General features: G+C 39.6%; 1 protein-coding gene across 8 annotated transcripts in view; it reads right to left on the bottom strand.

The window, feature by feature from the left end:
• DYNC1I1 (dynein cytoplasmic 1 intermediate chain 1) overlaps positions 1–13,440 on the bottom strand; it is a 200,347-nt gene that overhangs the window by 165,147 nt on the left and 21,760 nt on the right. For 3 of the 8 annotated variants that reach the window (XM_068934909.1, XM_068934913.1, XM_068934910.1), the window contains exon 4: positions 12,102–12,192. In XM_068934909.1, the coding sequence (XP_068791010.1) occupies positions 12,102–12,192 (91 nt within the window). Of the gene's footprint in view, positions 1–12,101; positions 12,244–13,440 lie in introns of all 8 variants that reach the window. The other 5 variants (XM_068934907.1, XM_068934911.1, XM_068934908.1 and 2 more) reach the window with 2 other exon arrangements.

Below are 13,440 nucleotides of genomic sequence, written 5' to 3'. Positions count from 1 at the left end.
TCTTCTCAGTGGTATCATGGGCACAAGCTGAAACACAGGAAATGCCAATTAAACAAAAGAAAACACTTTTTTATTGTGAGGGTGACTGGACACTGGAGGAGGCTGCTCAGAGAAGTTGTGAATCTCCATATTTAAGAGATATTCAAAACCTGGCAGTACATGGTCCTGGGCAAGATGCTCTAGGTGACAGTGCTCTGAGCAAGGTGGCTGGACTAGATGACCTCCAAAGGCCCCTTCCAATCTCAGTTATTCCATGATTCTGTGATCTGTGCTCTTTCCTCTCCCTGTTAGCACATAAAGAGGAGGCAAGGGGTTATCTCAACTGACAGGAGAGCTACTTGAAAACCTTAAAGGTTCAGTACAGTTCTTCCTTTCTTTCATTCTAACTTCAAACGCAACTAGCAAAAGAAGTTAGTTAGAAAAAAGGCAAACCAAAAAGCCCAAAACTGCAAGGAAGAATAGGCCTCTCGCTTTTCACTTTGAGTCAAAGAGGTGCCCAATGCTTAAAAGACTGGCAATTTCCACAAGGTTCAGAGTCATTTACATTAAAAACTGTACATCTGTGCATGGACAAAATATTGAAAAAGTTTCCATTTAACTCATATATTCATTAAAAAAAACCTGATGCAACAGTTGCGAGAAAGGAGAGCTATTTTTAAACCGTCAGTAAAATATAACACTTTTAAGACATATGTTTGAATGCCTTTTTCCATTATGATATCAAATATTGTCATCCAAATTACAATCCAATATTATTTGCAAGTTCAGTGTGCAATCTATCATATATCTAGACTTTTTTGAAAGTTTGAGAGTTACCAGACGCATTTAAGACTGCATAATTATTTATCTATAAAATTTTAGAGTTTTATTTATTTTGTTCTGTCACAATCAGCTTCTCCAAAGCTTCTACTTTACGGTTGGTTAATTAGAAAATTTAAGATAGAAAACTGTTAGCGAGAAATTACTGCAGGTATTCGGAACATATATATGTGTGTGTGTGTGTGCGTATATATGTGTGTATGTATGTATGTATAAAGATAAGCTGCTTGTTTTTAGTCCTTTCATTCTAGATTTTTGTAATCTTAATTTTTTTCCTCTATGTTTTTCACTTCCTGATCTTTGCCTTACATTTAGAATGTGTCCTCAAAACAAAATATGTGAAGAAAAAGAATTAAAGCTACTACTCAGAGATGGAAAAGTACCACTTCCCTCAATTAATGCTTTGCATTTAAACCACTTTTCTGGTGCCATCTGTGCTCTGTTTTGCAGATCTGTTCCACTTTTAAAGGACTGGCAAAAAGAAAACACCTTCCTTGTGCTACTGTTCTCTGAAGCGCACTAAAAGCAAGATGGCTATCAGTATTTAGGGAGGACTTCTGCCTCTCAACAAAACACTCACTTAGGCTTACACAGCAGAATGCTCAGACATCAACGTGGGTTCTTGCATGCGGAGCTGGGCTGGTATCTGTACAACAAAATGCTGTAATACATTCACTGAACAAGGAGTTTGGAACCGCTGCTGGAGCACAGCCAGATACTTGGGTTTGCATTTACACTTCCAAACAGGCTGACACCTCTGACTTCCAGTCTTAACCAATGAAAAGAGCAACTGTGACCTCCCTGAGAGCAGAGATCTTTCAGCTGCCTCGCAACCATAATAGCCCTTGTCAGAAGAGCATGAGTTTAAAATAATCTTCCTTTTTTTAAGATACATTTGTAAAATGTCATGGACACAGTAGCATTTAAAACACATGTATATTCCAAAACTCTTGTTAAATCAAGGCTATGCTGCTGAGTATATTTAATTAGTTTTCAAAATCCACTCGAAATTTAAATTTGGATGAACAGTTCCAGCATGACTTTAATAGTAAGGACATGTAAAGGGACAAACACCTTGTTGACCCCTGCTTTGTAGAATTATACTGAGTAAACAAGAAGTTAAATTAATTCAACCTGCCTATTTTTTGATATAGTTCAAGTCTATCCTTTGATTCAGGTCTACATTATAGAATATAATCTCCTGGCAATGTAATGAACCTTGTCATTCTCACAATTTATATGCTATAGCTGCAGAAATTTCAGTCTGGAAACTTATGCTGGTTTACTGGAAGGGCCACTGTGAGCAGCAGGCTGTATCGGCTAGGACAGAAAGTCATACAGTTAGAAGTTTCTGCTGAGTCCATGCATTGACAAAGATTTACTGCAAGTGTTGGAAAGCATGAACTGTCATTTTGAAGGTGCATTAGTAAAACACGTTCAGGAGAGGGAAGACAAACTGTTTGCTCCTATAGCAAGCCCTGAAGCCGTTCAAAAATTCCTTTTTATAACAGTATTTTAATCTTTGTTTTTGTATCGAGAGTAACTGACAAAACAGAACTCAGATAATCACAGAGGTGAAGGAAGAACTTGGTGGGAGATATTCTACATGTTATCAGCTCCTGCAGATGCTCTAGGGGAACTGCAGTACTCATGTTAGGACACTTTGATCCAAAGTCCACGGATATGTACATAACGGAAGTTTTCTCATAAACTTCAATGGGCTTTGGATACAGTCCCATAAAATAATGCAATATTACATTTATTAAACAAACCTAGGAAGAAAAATCCACAGCCTTTCAGAGGAGTCAAACAGGTAACAGGAAGACTGAAACTTACAATATCGTCTGGTATTATTCAACTGAAGAAGATGATAAAATACTTCAGAATCATTTCCATGTTTCCATCAGAGCTAAAATTCAGTGATTGCTATCTGGCAGAAAATTTGATATTTTTCTTCCTTTATATTATTTATTTGGTGCTCGTATACCTATGTGCGTGAACATAAGCCGCAAAATCATTCCAGAAGGGAGCGAGATTTTTGCTATGACTAGGTGGAAATAAGGCTCACCGTATGAAAGTTATCAAAATGTTGAAATTTCCTGCAGCAGCAGTTGACTTGCCAAAGATTTTCGTGACCTAATTCTCTGACTTTGGTAGACCAGTTGAAAGATTTTCTTCTGACTTTGAATTATTAGAGTAAATAAGTCCAACTAAAATTTCTGAATGAAAAGCATTTTTGAATGGAAAACCAAAATGCTTTGCTTATGAAAAAATCAATAGGAGATGTTTCGACTGTTTCCAAATTCCTTTTAAAAAGTTTGATCCGAAGATTTACCAAAATCTTTCCAGTGGCAGTAGTTCCCCTTTTTAAGGGCTTCAAGAAAATCCTTAAAAATATGTTACTGCAATAGCTACTTAGAGGTTCTTCTTATTTTTCTAGATTAAATATAAAATTGAGAAAGGGGATTTTCTAAGTGCCTTTCAACAGGCTAGTGAAGGAGAAAACATCTACGTGCACAAACTGCACTGGTTTAACTATGTTAACCAGTGTAACGTAGGAGGTGATCTCACACAATTCAATTAAAGCAAGATGAAATTCTATGCAAGAGAACTTTTGTCTAAGCTGAACTGGTCTTTAGCAAGTAAGAAATTTGTTTTTGAGATGACTAAAATTATTTGTTTTAAGAGTAGTGTTTTAAGTGTTTTAAACCCCTAAATCAGCTGATTTATCTTACGTCCAGGCATTATATGCTTGGACGTAAGTACAGAGAAATAACTACATATGGGCTGATAACCTAAATGGTTAAGTGGGGCTTTATACATTAATATTATTTTCTTCTGGATGCAGCTGGGGCTCAGGTTGCTAAGGCACTTTATGAAGCACCCTGGGAATGGCAGGCTCCGTCTCCTTTAATTTATAGCATGGAGAAGCTTGCTAATGAGAAAAATAATCAAAGGACTGGAGGACTGAACTCTATCCATCCTTTAGGAATGAAAGCATGAAAATCCTTAATGATGCCACAGGCTCACATGCTAAAAGGATTGCAGCTGATTCTAATTAATACAGACCATTCTGACTTTGCAGCTGGCAGGCACTGAAAAATACTCCTTGCTTTCTAGGTCAGATGTACAGACACTTGAAAGCAACTGCCAAATATCAGTCCCTAAGGTGCCTGCTTATGTTTATAGGCTAAAAACAAAAAAAGGCATGGCGAGGCTTCAGATATCTATGGCTAAACACATACTGAATATAAAGAAGTAAAATCCTGGCTTTCCTGAGCAGGCACAAAAGGAGGGAAGAGACTATAAGAAACCTGCCTTCCTCTCACCTCTTATACTAACCTATACAGGGCAAACCATGATGTGCGCAAGCAGCTCCGGGCAGTATTTGCAGTAGCCCATGCTCAGGGGAATGAGGTCTGGCCAGCACTGTTACTGTCCTGTAAATGGGCCATGGATGGGAAGTGTGAGAGAAATTTGCTGCATCTATTTAAACAGCAGCAGAGTTGGCACAGCAGTGACAGCTGAGGCAGCCAAGATCCCCAGGGCAAGGCAGGAGGCTGACAGCATTGCTCCTTTCACACATGCCAGCACAACTCAGGTCAGGAAGACTCAAGGCACAATTTGGCCTCCAACACTGAAAGAAACCGTAAGATGGAACATATGTGCCAAGAGATCCTGATGATGGCGTCATGGTAAACACAGGAAGAAATTTAACAGTTGGGGTGTGTACTTCTGCCTTACTATGTAACTGCAAACCTTCCATACCAAACCCAAACCAACCAACCCAGAATGGAAACTCCAGGATCCTATGGGATATCCCATTCACATCCAGCCACCAATCGAAGGTGGCTTTTGTATGGAGAAGAAATGAACCTATTCCTTCACATACCCCAATCCCACCAAGAGCACAATAAATCTGTCAGGAAAGCTCTCAAGACAAGCCTCCAACACAGGACATACATACTTGCAGAGGTCTTTATGTCCCAGTTTTAATTACTTCCACTATGATTACTTATCTAAGGGCTGGACCATACACACAGCTGAGCAGGGGGAAAGGGAACAGAAGCTGAAAGGTCTATATTTCTATTATCTCTCAGGTTCTGCATAGCACTCTGGATCGGAGTCCAGCAGTTTTCCTGACACTACGGGCTGTATGAACTCTGCTGAGGATGTTTTTTTCCTGTAGCTCCCTCAGCGTCTTTACATTGTTCTTTCTTTCCCTTTGGCTCAGCCCATTTATGAAATATGTGTGCTAGTAAAACAGCCATTTAAAGGCTGTTTTGTACATATAAAGTGATCTTAAAAAATCGACCACGAAAAAAGGTCTGCTGCTAGTAACAGTTATTGCTCCTGAGGCAATACAACACAGGCCCACTTGTATTGGTAGCATTTTAAGGAGGATCCTATCATTTGTGAAATACACCCCATGAAAAGCTCATAATTTAAAGCTGAGTGGCAATGATGAAACAGCATCATTGCACAAAACCTGTCAAATGCATTTACTTAATGATAAAGTGGCTAAGCCGTAGGCGATATGGATACGTAGGAGTGGTTATAGCCAAACGTACAGAAGCATAGTTTTGTTACGGTCTAGGAGAGATCTTTTCTCTACCTAAAGAGAAGAGAGGAAATACGCTGCATAGACTGTAAAAGACGACCTACGGTAACAATCCAGCTTTCTTGTATAACTGAAATAGAGACCAGGATCCATCTTCTTCCTTCACCTTCTTTATGTATCTAATTAAACAGCAAAGCAGACACTGAAAAAAGGAGACCGGCATTCTGATACCCTTTGTTCAGCTTGTGAAAGTGCTGTATCACTGCATTAGATAGGAGCTGTTTAAAAATAAAACAGTGAAAATAAAAGCTGAGTTGCCAAGTCTGATTTAAAGCAAAAAGCTTGAGAAGCACAGAACCCAAAGACTTTAGTGATATATGTAGATACACACCTGAGAGATAAGCAAACAAATCTTTGTCATTACAATCATTATGTGGTAAGAACACGCTTCTTCACTTGATGTGCCTTTTTTGACTTGAATGACGGCAAGAGAGATTAAATATAAAACTGTAAAGGGGTAAATGCAACATTTAAGTGACATGCTCTGGCTCACTGGGTGCCCAGGCGCTCCAGAGCTAACTCTTTCCCTATGATTTTATATCTGAAAAAGAAGAAATGTTTGTGTTTGAGATTCAGACATGAAGCAACGCAGGACTAACACAAGGCTAATGTGCTTGTTCCTGTATTGTATTAAAGAAAAGAACATCTAATAACTATTAAAAAATGAGTAAATAATATACTGCAGAGAAAAAGGACTGGAATTATATCTGCTTCTTGCTGCACTGGGCCAATACAAACTGAGGGTAGACGTCAACACAGTAAAGGAAAGTATACCCTAATGTATTTCTGTTTATAATTAAATGGTTCAAAGTGGCCAGGGTAGATGGAAGCAACTCAAAGTCTTATCTGACAAAAATATATGCGAATGCAGACTAATATTGTCAGCAAACTTTGAAAGAAAACAATAAAGTAGAAAATATGCTCTTGAATCTCTACCTTTAGTTGGGTTTTTTTCTCCTTTGTTACCTACTGCTATGCTCAGGCTCATTCTCACAGTAACTTTCATTAAATAGTTATAGCTTTATCTAAATAAGGCCTGACCCTGCAAAGCTTTTCTTCAGATAAACTTCACATACAGAAGAAGGTTAACTGATTTCAATGCCCCAAAACTTTCTCAAAAACTGATGTATCAATGAGATGGAAACATAGGTTAATTCCGGCAAGACCCATTTAAACTCAGTATCACCTTAGTGCCCTAATTCAAGTTAGAATGTACTTACAAAATAAGTGGCTACAGTCCAAACCCTCCCAAAACCAACGGACTGTGAGAGAAATAGTAGAAAACAATCCACCTGCATTATTTCATAGCAGGTAAAATATGACGCTGAAATAACAATTCCCTGAAAGCAGCTACCAGAAGATCAAGAATGCTTCCCGCTACCTTAATCTTCATGGTAGCCCTCAAAAAATTAATTATGTAAACATGAGGGCAGCAAAATATGTAAACGTTAGAAATCAGAAGAGCATAGATTGAAGTTGTTGCAGAGAGAAGTACAACCATTTACCTTTACATGTCCAAGGCAGCTGAGCCTTGTGCAGTTTACTAAACAGATGGAAGGTGGGAAATCTTCCACACAGTCTAATGTGATTCTCATATTCAAGTACCAAAGGTACACAAGAAAGTGCTGCACGCTTGGAGCTTAACCGCACACATGCACACGCACACACAAAACCCAGGCAGTTCAGCAATAAGTAGGATGAACGAAGCTACCTGGGAACATACAGGAGCAGCGAAGGTTAAAGGAAATAATGGACCACACAGATCAATCACACCATGCTCCACAAACGGAAGTCCTCCATGCATGCAATATGCAGGGTGAACACACAGACACCCTGCAGATAATACCCGAGTCCAAACGAATGGAGGTTAATATTAGTGCATAAAGGCTACTCAGCCACAAGGGCATGTCCTTCCAGTAGAGGTAAATTTCTGCTACTCTGTATCAAGCTGGCATGCACTGAGAAGCCTGATCCCAGTGCTCTGCTTCTACCTGTCACAGGGTACTGGCACTTTTCCAGAGCAGGATGCTTAGCTGGTTCAGCCCAGAAGCCCTGATACTGCACTGCCTGGCACTGAAGCACTGCATAAGGCTTATCCCTGCACATTTCCCCAGATGGCACAAACATGACACTCATGGCTGCGAGTGCCGAGATGAGATTCATAAAGGTCTAACGCATGTTGCGTAGTAAAACATGCCTCTTCATGGGCATGATTTTATCACAGTTTTACTATGACGGCTAGCATCCTCTCCGGCACCCCTTAAAAAGGGGGTGGAAGCTCGGAGTATCTGCTGTGGAAGAGGGCTAACATGTATATAGTTATCATGAAGATGCTCAACGCTGATACCCTAGAGGAGGCAAATTCGACCTTCACAGCATGCCACAGCAAAAAGCATGCCACAGCATGCTCTCAGCAAAAGCCTTTAATTCAGCCCCTTTCTTCATGACATTTACTTAAACCTAGTTAGCGGAAATCTACATTTCAGGTGTGCATGGCTGTATGAGCTGATCATCAGAATAGGAAATAGGTCATCAGTGTCCATGGACAAAATCATTATCCTGAAAGAGCCAAGCAGAGGATACTCTGTTCCAAGGAGAATCTGCATGGGATGCTCCAATACTGTCTTGTGGAAAGAATATATCATAATAGAAAGCCCTGCGGATCAATACTCTGTCCAATTAGTTATGCATGCAATTTTCCTGTCCTATCGGTGGAGTACAAGCAACTTAACCAGCAGAAAAGTAAAATGGGGTACGCAGAGCAATGTGAAAAGAGGCAAGGTGCTCTCTGTGCAACAACAGGGCTCTAATGAAGCAGCATGTTCAGCAGTTCAGAGTAGCCTGATATCTAAGAACAGCACATGTCAAATCTACCACTTGTTCAGCAAAATGTTATGGTAAAATCTTCCAGAATGAAAGTATAATGCATCTCTGCCTACCTAGAATTAGTTTCCAAGATCACCAAGAAAAAAAAGTTGGCTGTCTTCTCCAGCTGAAAGCACTCAAAGAAAACTGTTGGTAGTTTCTAGCACCATTATTTATCTCACATCTACTCATTCTTACTGTTGCCATCACACTGTCCTGTCACAAGGGATGTTAGAACACTTCTGAAATCTAGTGTCATTCCTATTGAAAAGACAACGACAAATAGCAATGTGGTACCAAAGGTCAAGCAGTAAAACCCATAAAAACCTAGACTGCACAAGACGGAAATGGTTCCATAATTTAGTGCTATTACACAGCCCACCCCACACCTTCTCCTAATAAGCTTAATGGCATCAGGGGAAAGGCAACGTTTCTCTAGCTATTATGGTAAGGATAATGGACAATGGTGCTGCAGGATAGCAGCACTACTAGTGCATAGATCATATGCCAGAAGGGATCACTGCGTCCATGTAGCTTTTCTTCCTGTGCAAGAAAAGGCTGTATGACTTTTCTGAATGAATTATTGTTTGAGCTATTATCTGCCTGTTGGTCAGGCACATTATCCTGAAAGAGAAATGTCCAGCGATAGAAAATCAAATAGAGTCTTAAGTAAATTGCTTCAGTGATTAATTTATTTCACCATTAAAATTTTACACACTTTTTCTGGTTTTGTATTTGTCTAGTTTTAATGCCAAGCAATTTGCTGTTGTTAGACATTGCATGCTGGAGCCCTTTCACTCCCCATACAGCTGTTACATATACTGAACAAGTCACCAGTTAGCTTTTATCTCATTAAGTAAGCTAGAATGAGGTCTGTGGTTCCAGGATAACAACTACTCAACACTATCTGAACTATCTCCAATTTATCAAGATCCTTCCTGAAAAGTGGATGTCAGAAATACTGGCATTTCTAGACCAGGCTAACCTATGGTCAGTGTTCTAAAAGAAATCATAGGTGCTTGCCAATCAAAACGTACCTCAGATGTACTTGGTGATATCAGGACGGAGATATTAAGTCCGACAACTACCAGGAGCCAACAGCTCATAGCAGTATGAATAGAAGCTGGGTCTGCACTTGAAATTGCAACCCCAAATGGGAAATATCTGAAGTTCTCTTGCTTTCTTCAAAGCAGGACCCCTACGACAGGCATTATCTCCTCTATTGAACCAAAATCTGTGACTTCACAGCTCTTTTATAATATCCAAGTCTTTGGAGATCATTTCAGCAATGAGTAATCAGACTGTCTACAGGACCTCTGCCAGTCTGTGTGAGCTAGTTATTTCTGCAGCAGTGTTAGCAGCAACAACAGACAAGCCATGATGATCATCTCTCTGAGACTAGGCTATTAGCAGCTTTGGGATTAAGCTGCTCCCCCCTAACGTCTATGCTCCGTCTACTGTTGTGCAGCAAGTTTGCAGCAGAATCGGGGGAAGGGGAACATCTTACAAGCAAGATGACAGGACAGATATGACGTGTGCCCTCTCCATCACAGAGGGCAAAATGGAACGATACATTAAAAGGAAGAAGAGTAAACTTGCTAATATAGATACACAGGCATTCATATATGCCGTAGTCAAAATAGTAAGTCAAAGTGGGCCTTTCATAGTATTTCTCCGAAAGAAACTGCTGAGGTGATTTCATCCTTTTTACCCTCTATGATGACAGGTCTACCAACACTTTACTGTCCATTTTGACTGCTCTGTTTTACACGTATGTTTGAGTGTACTCATCCGCACAAACACACACTGAGCTCATCTACCTGCACCCAATGACAAAATAACTGTCACCTACTATTATCAACAGGTGACAGAGATTTAGCAGGGCCTGGACCAAACATTACAGAATTTCCATTTTCACAGACCGATCATTCCAGGCAAGGACACTTGCCCATGCTGGCACAGAACACAGCACTCTGAATACCAGAGAGGATGGCAAGCAAACTGGTAGACTACAAATTAGGTTTTGGGATTAGGATTCAGTTCCTACTATGGCCACAACACTCCCCAAAATGGATCCAGAATGACAGCCCACACGCAGCATGTTGTGAGCTTTGAAGAACAGGACAAATCCAGCCCTCCTCTGTAATAATATAAGGTCTTTGTGCTTCTGTTGCTTGTGGTTGACAGAGGTTTGAAGTGCTACTGTAGGCCAAATGCCCTACCATAAATCCCTCTGAAGACATTTCATTAGCTTAATGTCAAAAAAGTTACCCCATTAAGGAGTAGAAGATAACTAGGAATTTACTTGTTTCCAATCAGTATTGTCACACATACATGTAGGACAGTGAGAAATAACTTTATGTGGAACAGCAGCCTACGCTTTGCTTAAAAATAATGATCATTTTTGCTTTTCCCAAAGGATGATGACTTGCTGAGGTTATTCATTTATTTATGAATGCAGCATTACATTATTTTCCACGTTTTGAACTGTCATTATCTTATAGGCTTTCCGCTTAAACAAACTCCATTCCTTCTAGAGTGTGGATACAGATGAAGGGCTGAGCAGATTTCAGTAGCAGCTGTGTAACCCCTCCACACCACCACGGTAACACAAGGTGTCTGCATCTGACTAAAAGGGGACACACTATACTTTCAGCTTATGGAAGCGTGAACTTTCTAAGAAGAGGGCTAGTGTAAGAGGAGAGCAAGCCAGTTAGTAGAAATATCTCTTACTTCATAAGCTATCACTAATGATATTACTGTAAACCCAGTATAAGCTGGGAAAAGCATAAACGCAATTTGTAGTATAAAACCTGGCTCACTGAAGCTCTGCAACATTACTGTTTATGCAAGACAAGGTAGGGCACCTATTCCTAACCTATTTCTGTTAACTGCAGAGAGCAGTCCCTATGTTTTCAAAGCATTCGCAGAGTCTTGGCTCATAAATTTGGCTGTGGCTGGCAGTTCAGCTTCATGTTGAACGAGTTTGACACAGAGGAGCTATTAGGACCTGTGTTACGTTTCCCAAACGATACAGTCGCTTTGAACTCTTCTTACTTGGACATATTGTCCTTTACCAGCAGCGTCTTCTTTCATATTGTACTCCAGGCTACAAATTCCTCAGGGACTTTCACTCCTAATTTCAGCCACGTGAACAAAGTTAAGAAGGTTGCACTTTTGCCCATCCCTTATACACACAACGACACCCTTTTTAACAAGGAGAGAGTGGCTTCCCTCCCATTCTGCACAAAACTCTGATACCCACAGTTTCCAAGAGAGAACTGCCTGTTGGTCATGGGCGTTTCAGCCTTTTTCTACAGAAGCTCTTTCCAACTTACTTGCAGTGCCACAAACTGCAACAGGCAGCAATACAAGATCAGAGATAGCCTGATGTTACACATGGAGTGATGCAGCCAATATAACTTCAAAGGAGGTAGGTTACATGAACAAAGATTACCCTCATGAGTAACAAGGTACATGACTGGGCACTTCCCTGTAGTGTACGTTCACACAGAATGACAGATTTCCCTGGGCCTCTTTAAAAGCATAAAATCAGTTGCTGCTGCCTGTTAAAGTTTTTGTGGCTAATATCTTAACATCAGCTTGCTGCACGCATCTATTTACCTCGCATCTGAGAGCAGCTTAACCGAATGGTAACATACAGTGGAGTATGCAGAAACAAAAATACACATTATATTCAGCATGTTCTTATTTATGGAAGCAAAAGTAAGAATGGGGGAAGGGAGAACAAAGTGAAAAAAAACATTTACTCAACACTATTAACTCTATGTCTTACCTTCCCATGGGTCCCAGATCTCCAGAGTCCTGGCTGCCTGCATCACTGGGTGTGCTCACTGATTTCGAAGAGGGAGACATAGGGGTTGGGACTAAATAATGAAAATAACAGGTATCCCATGTTAACACATGCAGCGACTGCACTGATGAAGAGCAGTGTCAGACAAATCAAAACCAATGGACCAAAATGATAGTGGATGAATGATTAGGAGAGTTTGAAATGGTGAAAGCAAACAAGGAAAGGAAAGAAAAAGAAAAGGAAGAGAGTCAAGTGAATTTTAAGTCTTTTGGAAGCGTTAAAACTGACATGAATTTAGACAGGACTGAAAGCCCAACGTGATTTTACAGCTAATCAATGGAGGAGATATCTGTGGAAGTAAAATAACACTTGATTTCTTGTGTATATCTTTAAGTCATAAAGAAATATCAGGGGTTGTTTGGTTAGAAAACTAAGTGAACTCTTCTGGTAAAGTTAAATAGGCAATAGAACAAGCATACTTTTCAAGTTTTGAATTTAAATTAAAAGCCAACGTCTATTGGATATGTTCTAAGACTGCAGTGTGGAAATGACATCAAAAATAAAAGCTAAATAAGGAAATCCAGCTTAGCTAAAATCATTTCCCAAAATGGTGAGAATATACTTTAGTTTGCTTAGTGATCATGTTTTCTTAAGTAATTTAGGTTGTATAACATTTTGGTTTCTTGAGGGACATGATTTCAAAACTCAAGGAAATGTTTCCCTTGGTTTAGACACTATTTGTCCAGGTTCTAGAAATGATTTTTTCTTTGGCTTGCAGGGGCTATTGAAGCATATATCATGCAAAGACAGTTTTGTTTCCTTGAACAGGAAAGGAAGTTCATAGCTCCAGGTCAGCCCAAGTTAAAGCTTTTCAGCAAGGGAATAATAAATAAAAATGTAAAAATATCCCAATTTCTTTTCAAATGGTTTCTCAGAAATATTTAAAATGCAGAGATGACTCCAGTCAAATTTTAATGCAAGTGCTCTTCAAAGCAGCCACATTGAATAAAACACAAAAAGGGGTTTTATTGCAACAGTGAAGTTCTCCATTTGGTTTAAATCATGTGCACTTCCTCTTACGGATTTAACAGAGAAAAACTTTTAACTATTTTGTTATACTCTATAATGCATAATGACAGATCTGTCAAGCGACTTAGATTTTCCATGTGGTCAAACACTTCATGCAGATTTTCACTAGAGATTGTCACAGAAATGAATGCAGCATTAAAAGGGAATTCATCTTCAAGACAGTCCTTTGGCAGGTTATAGGTATGTCATAGCTGTTTATGTATTCTATATTCACTGTGGGATCTGAGTATTA

This window comes from Struthio camelus, chromosome 2 (genome assembly GCF_040807025.1).
Source record: "Struthio camelus isolate bStrCam1 chromosome 2, bStrCam1.hap1, whole genome shotgun sequence".
Taxonomy (NCBI): domain Eukaryota; kingdom Metazoa; phylum Chordata; class Aves; order Struthioniformes; family Struthionidae; genus Struthio; species Struthio camelus.
This window is presented reverse-complemented; position numbering and strand designations above follow the sequence as displayed.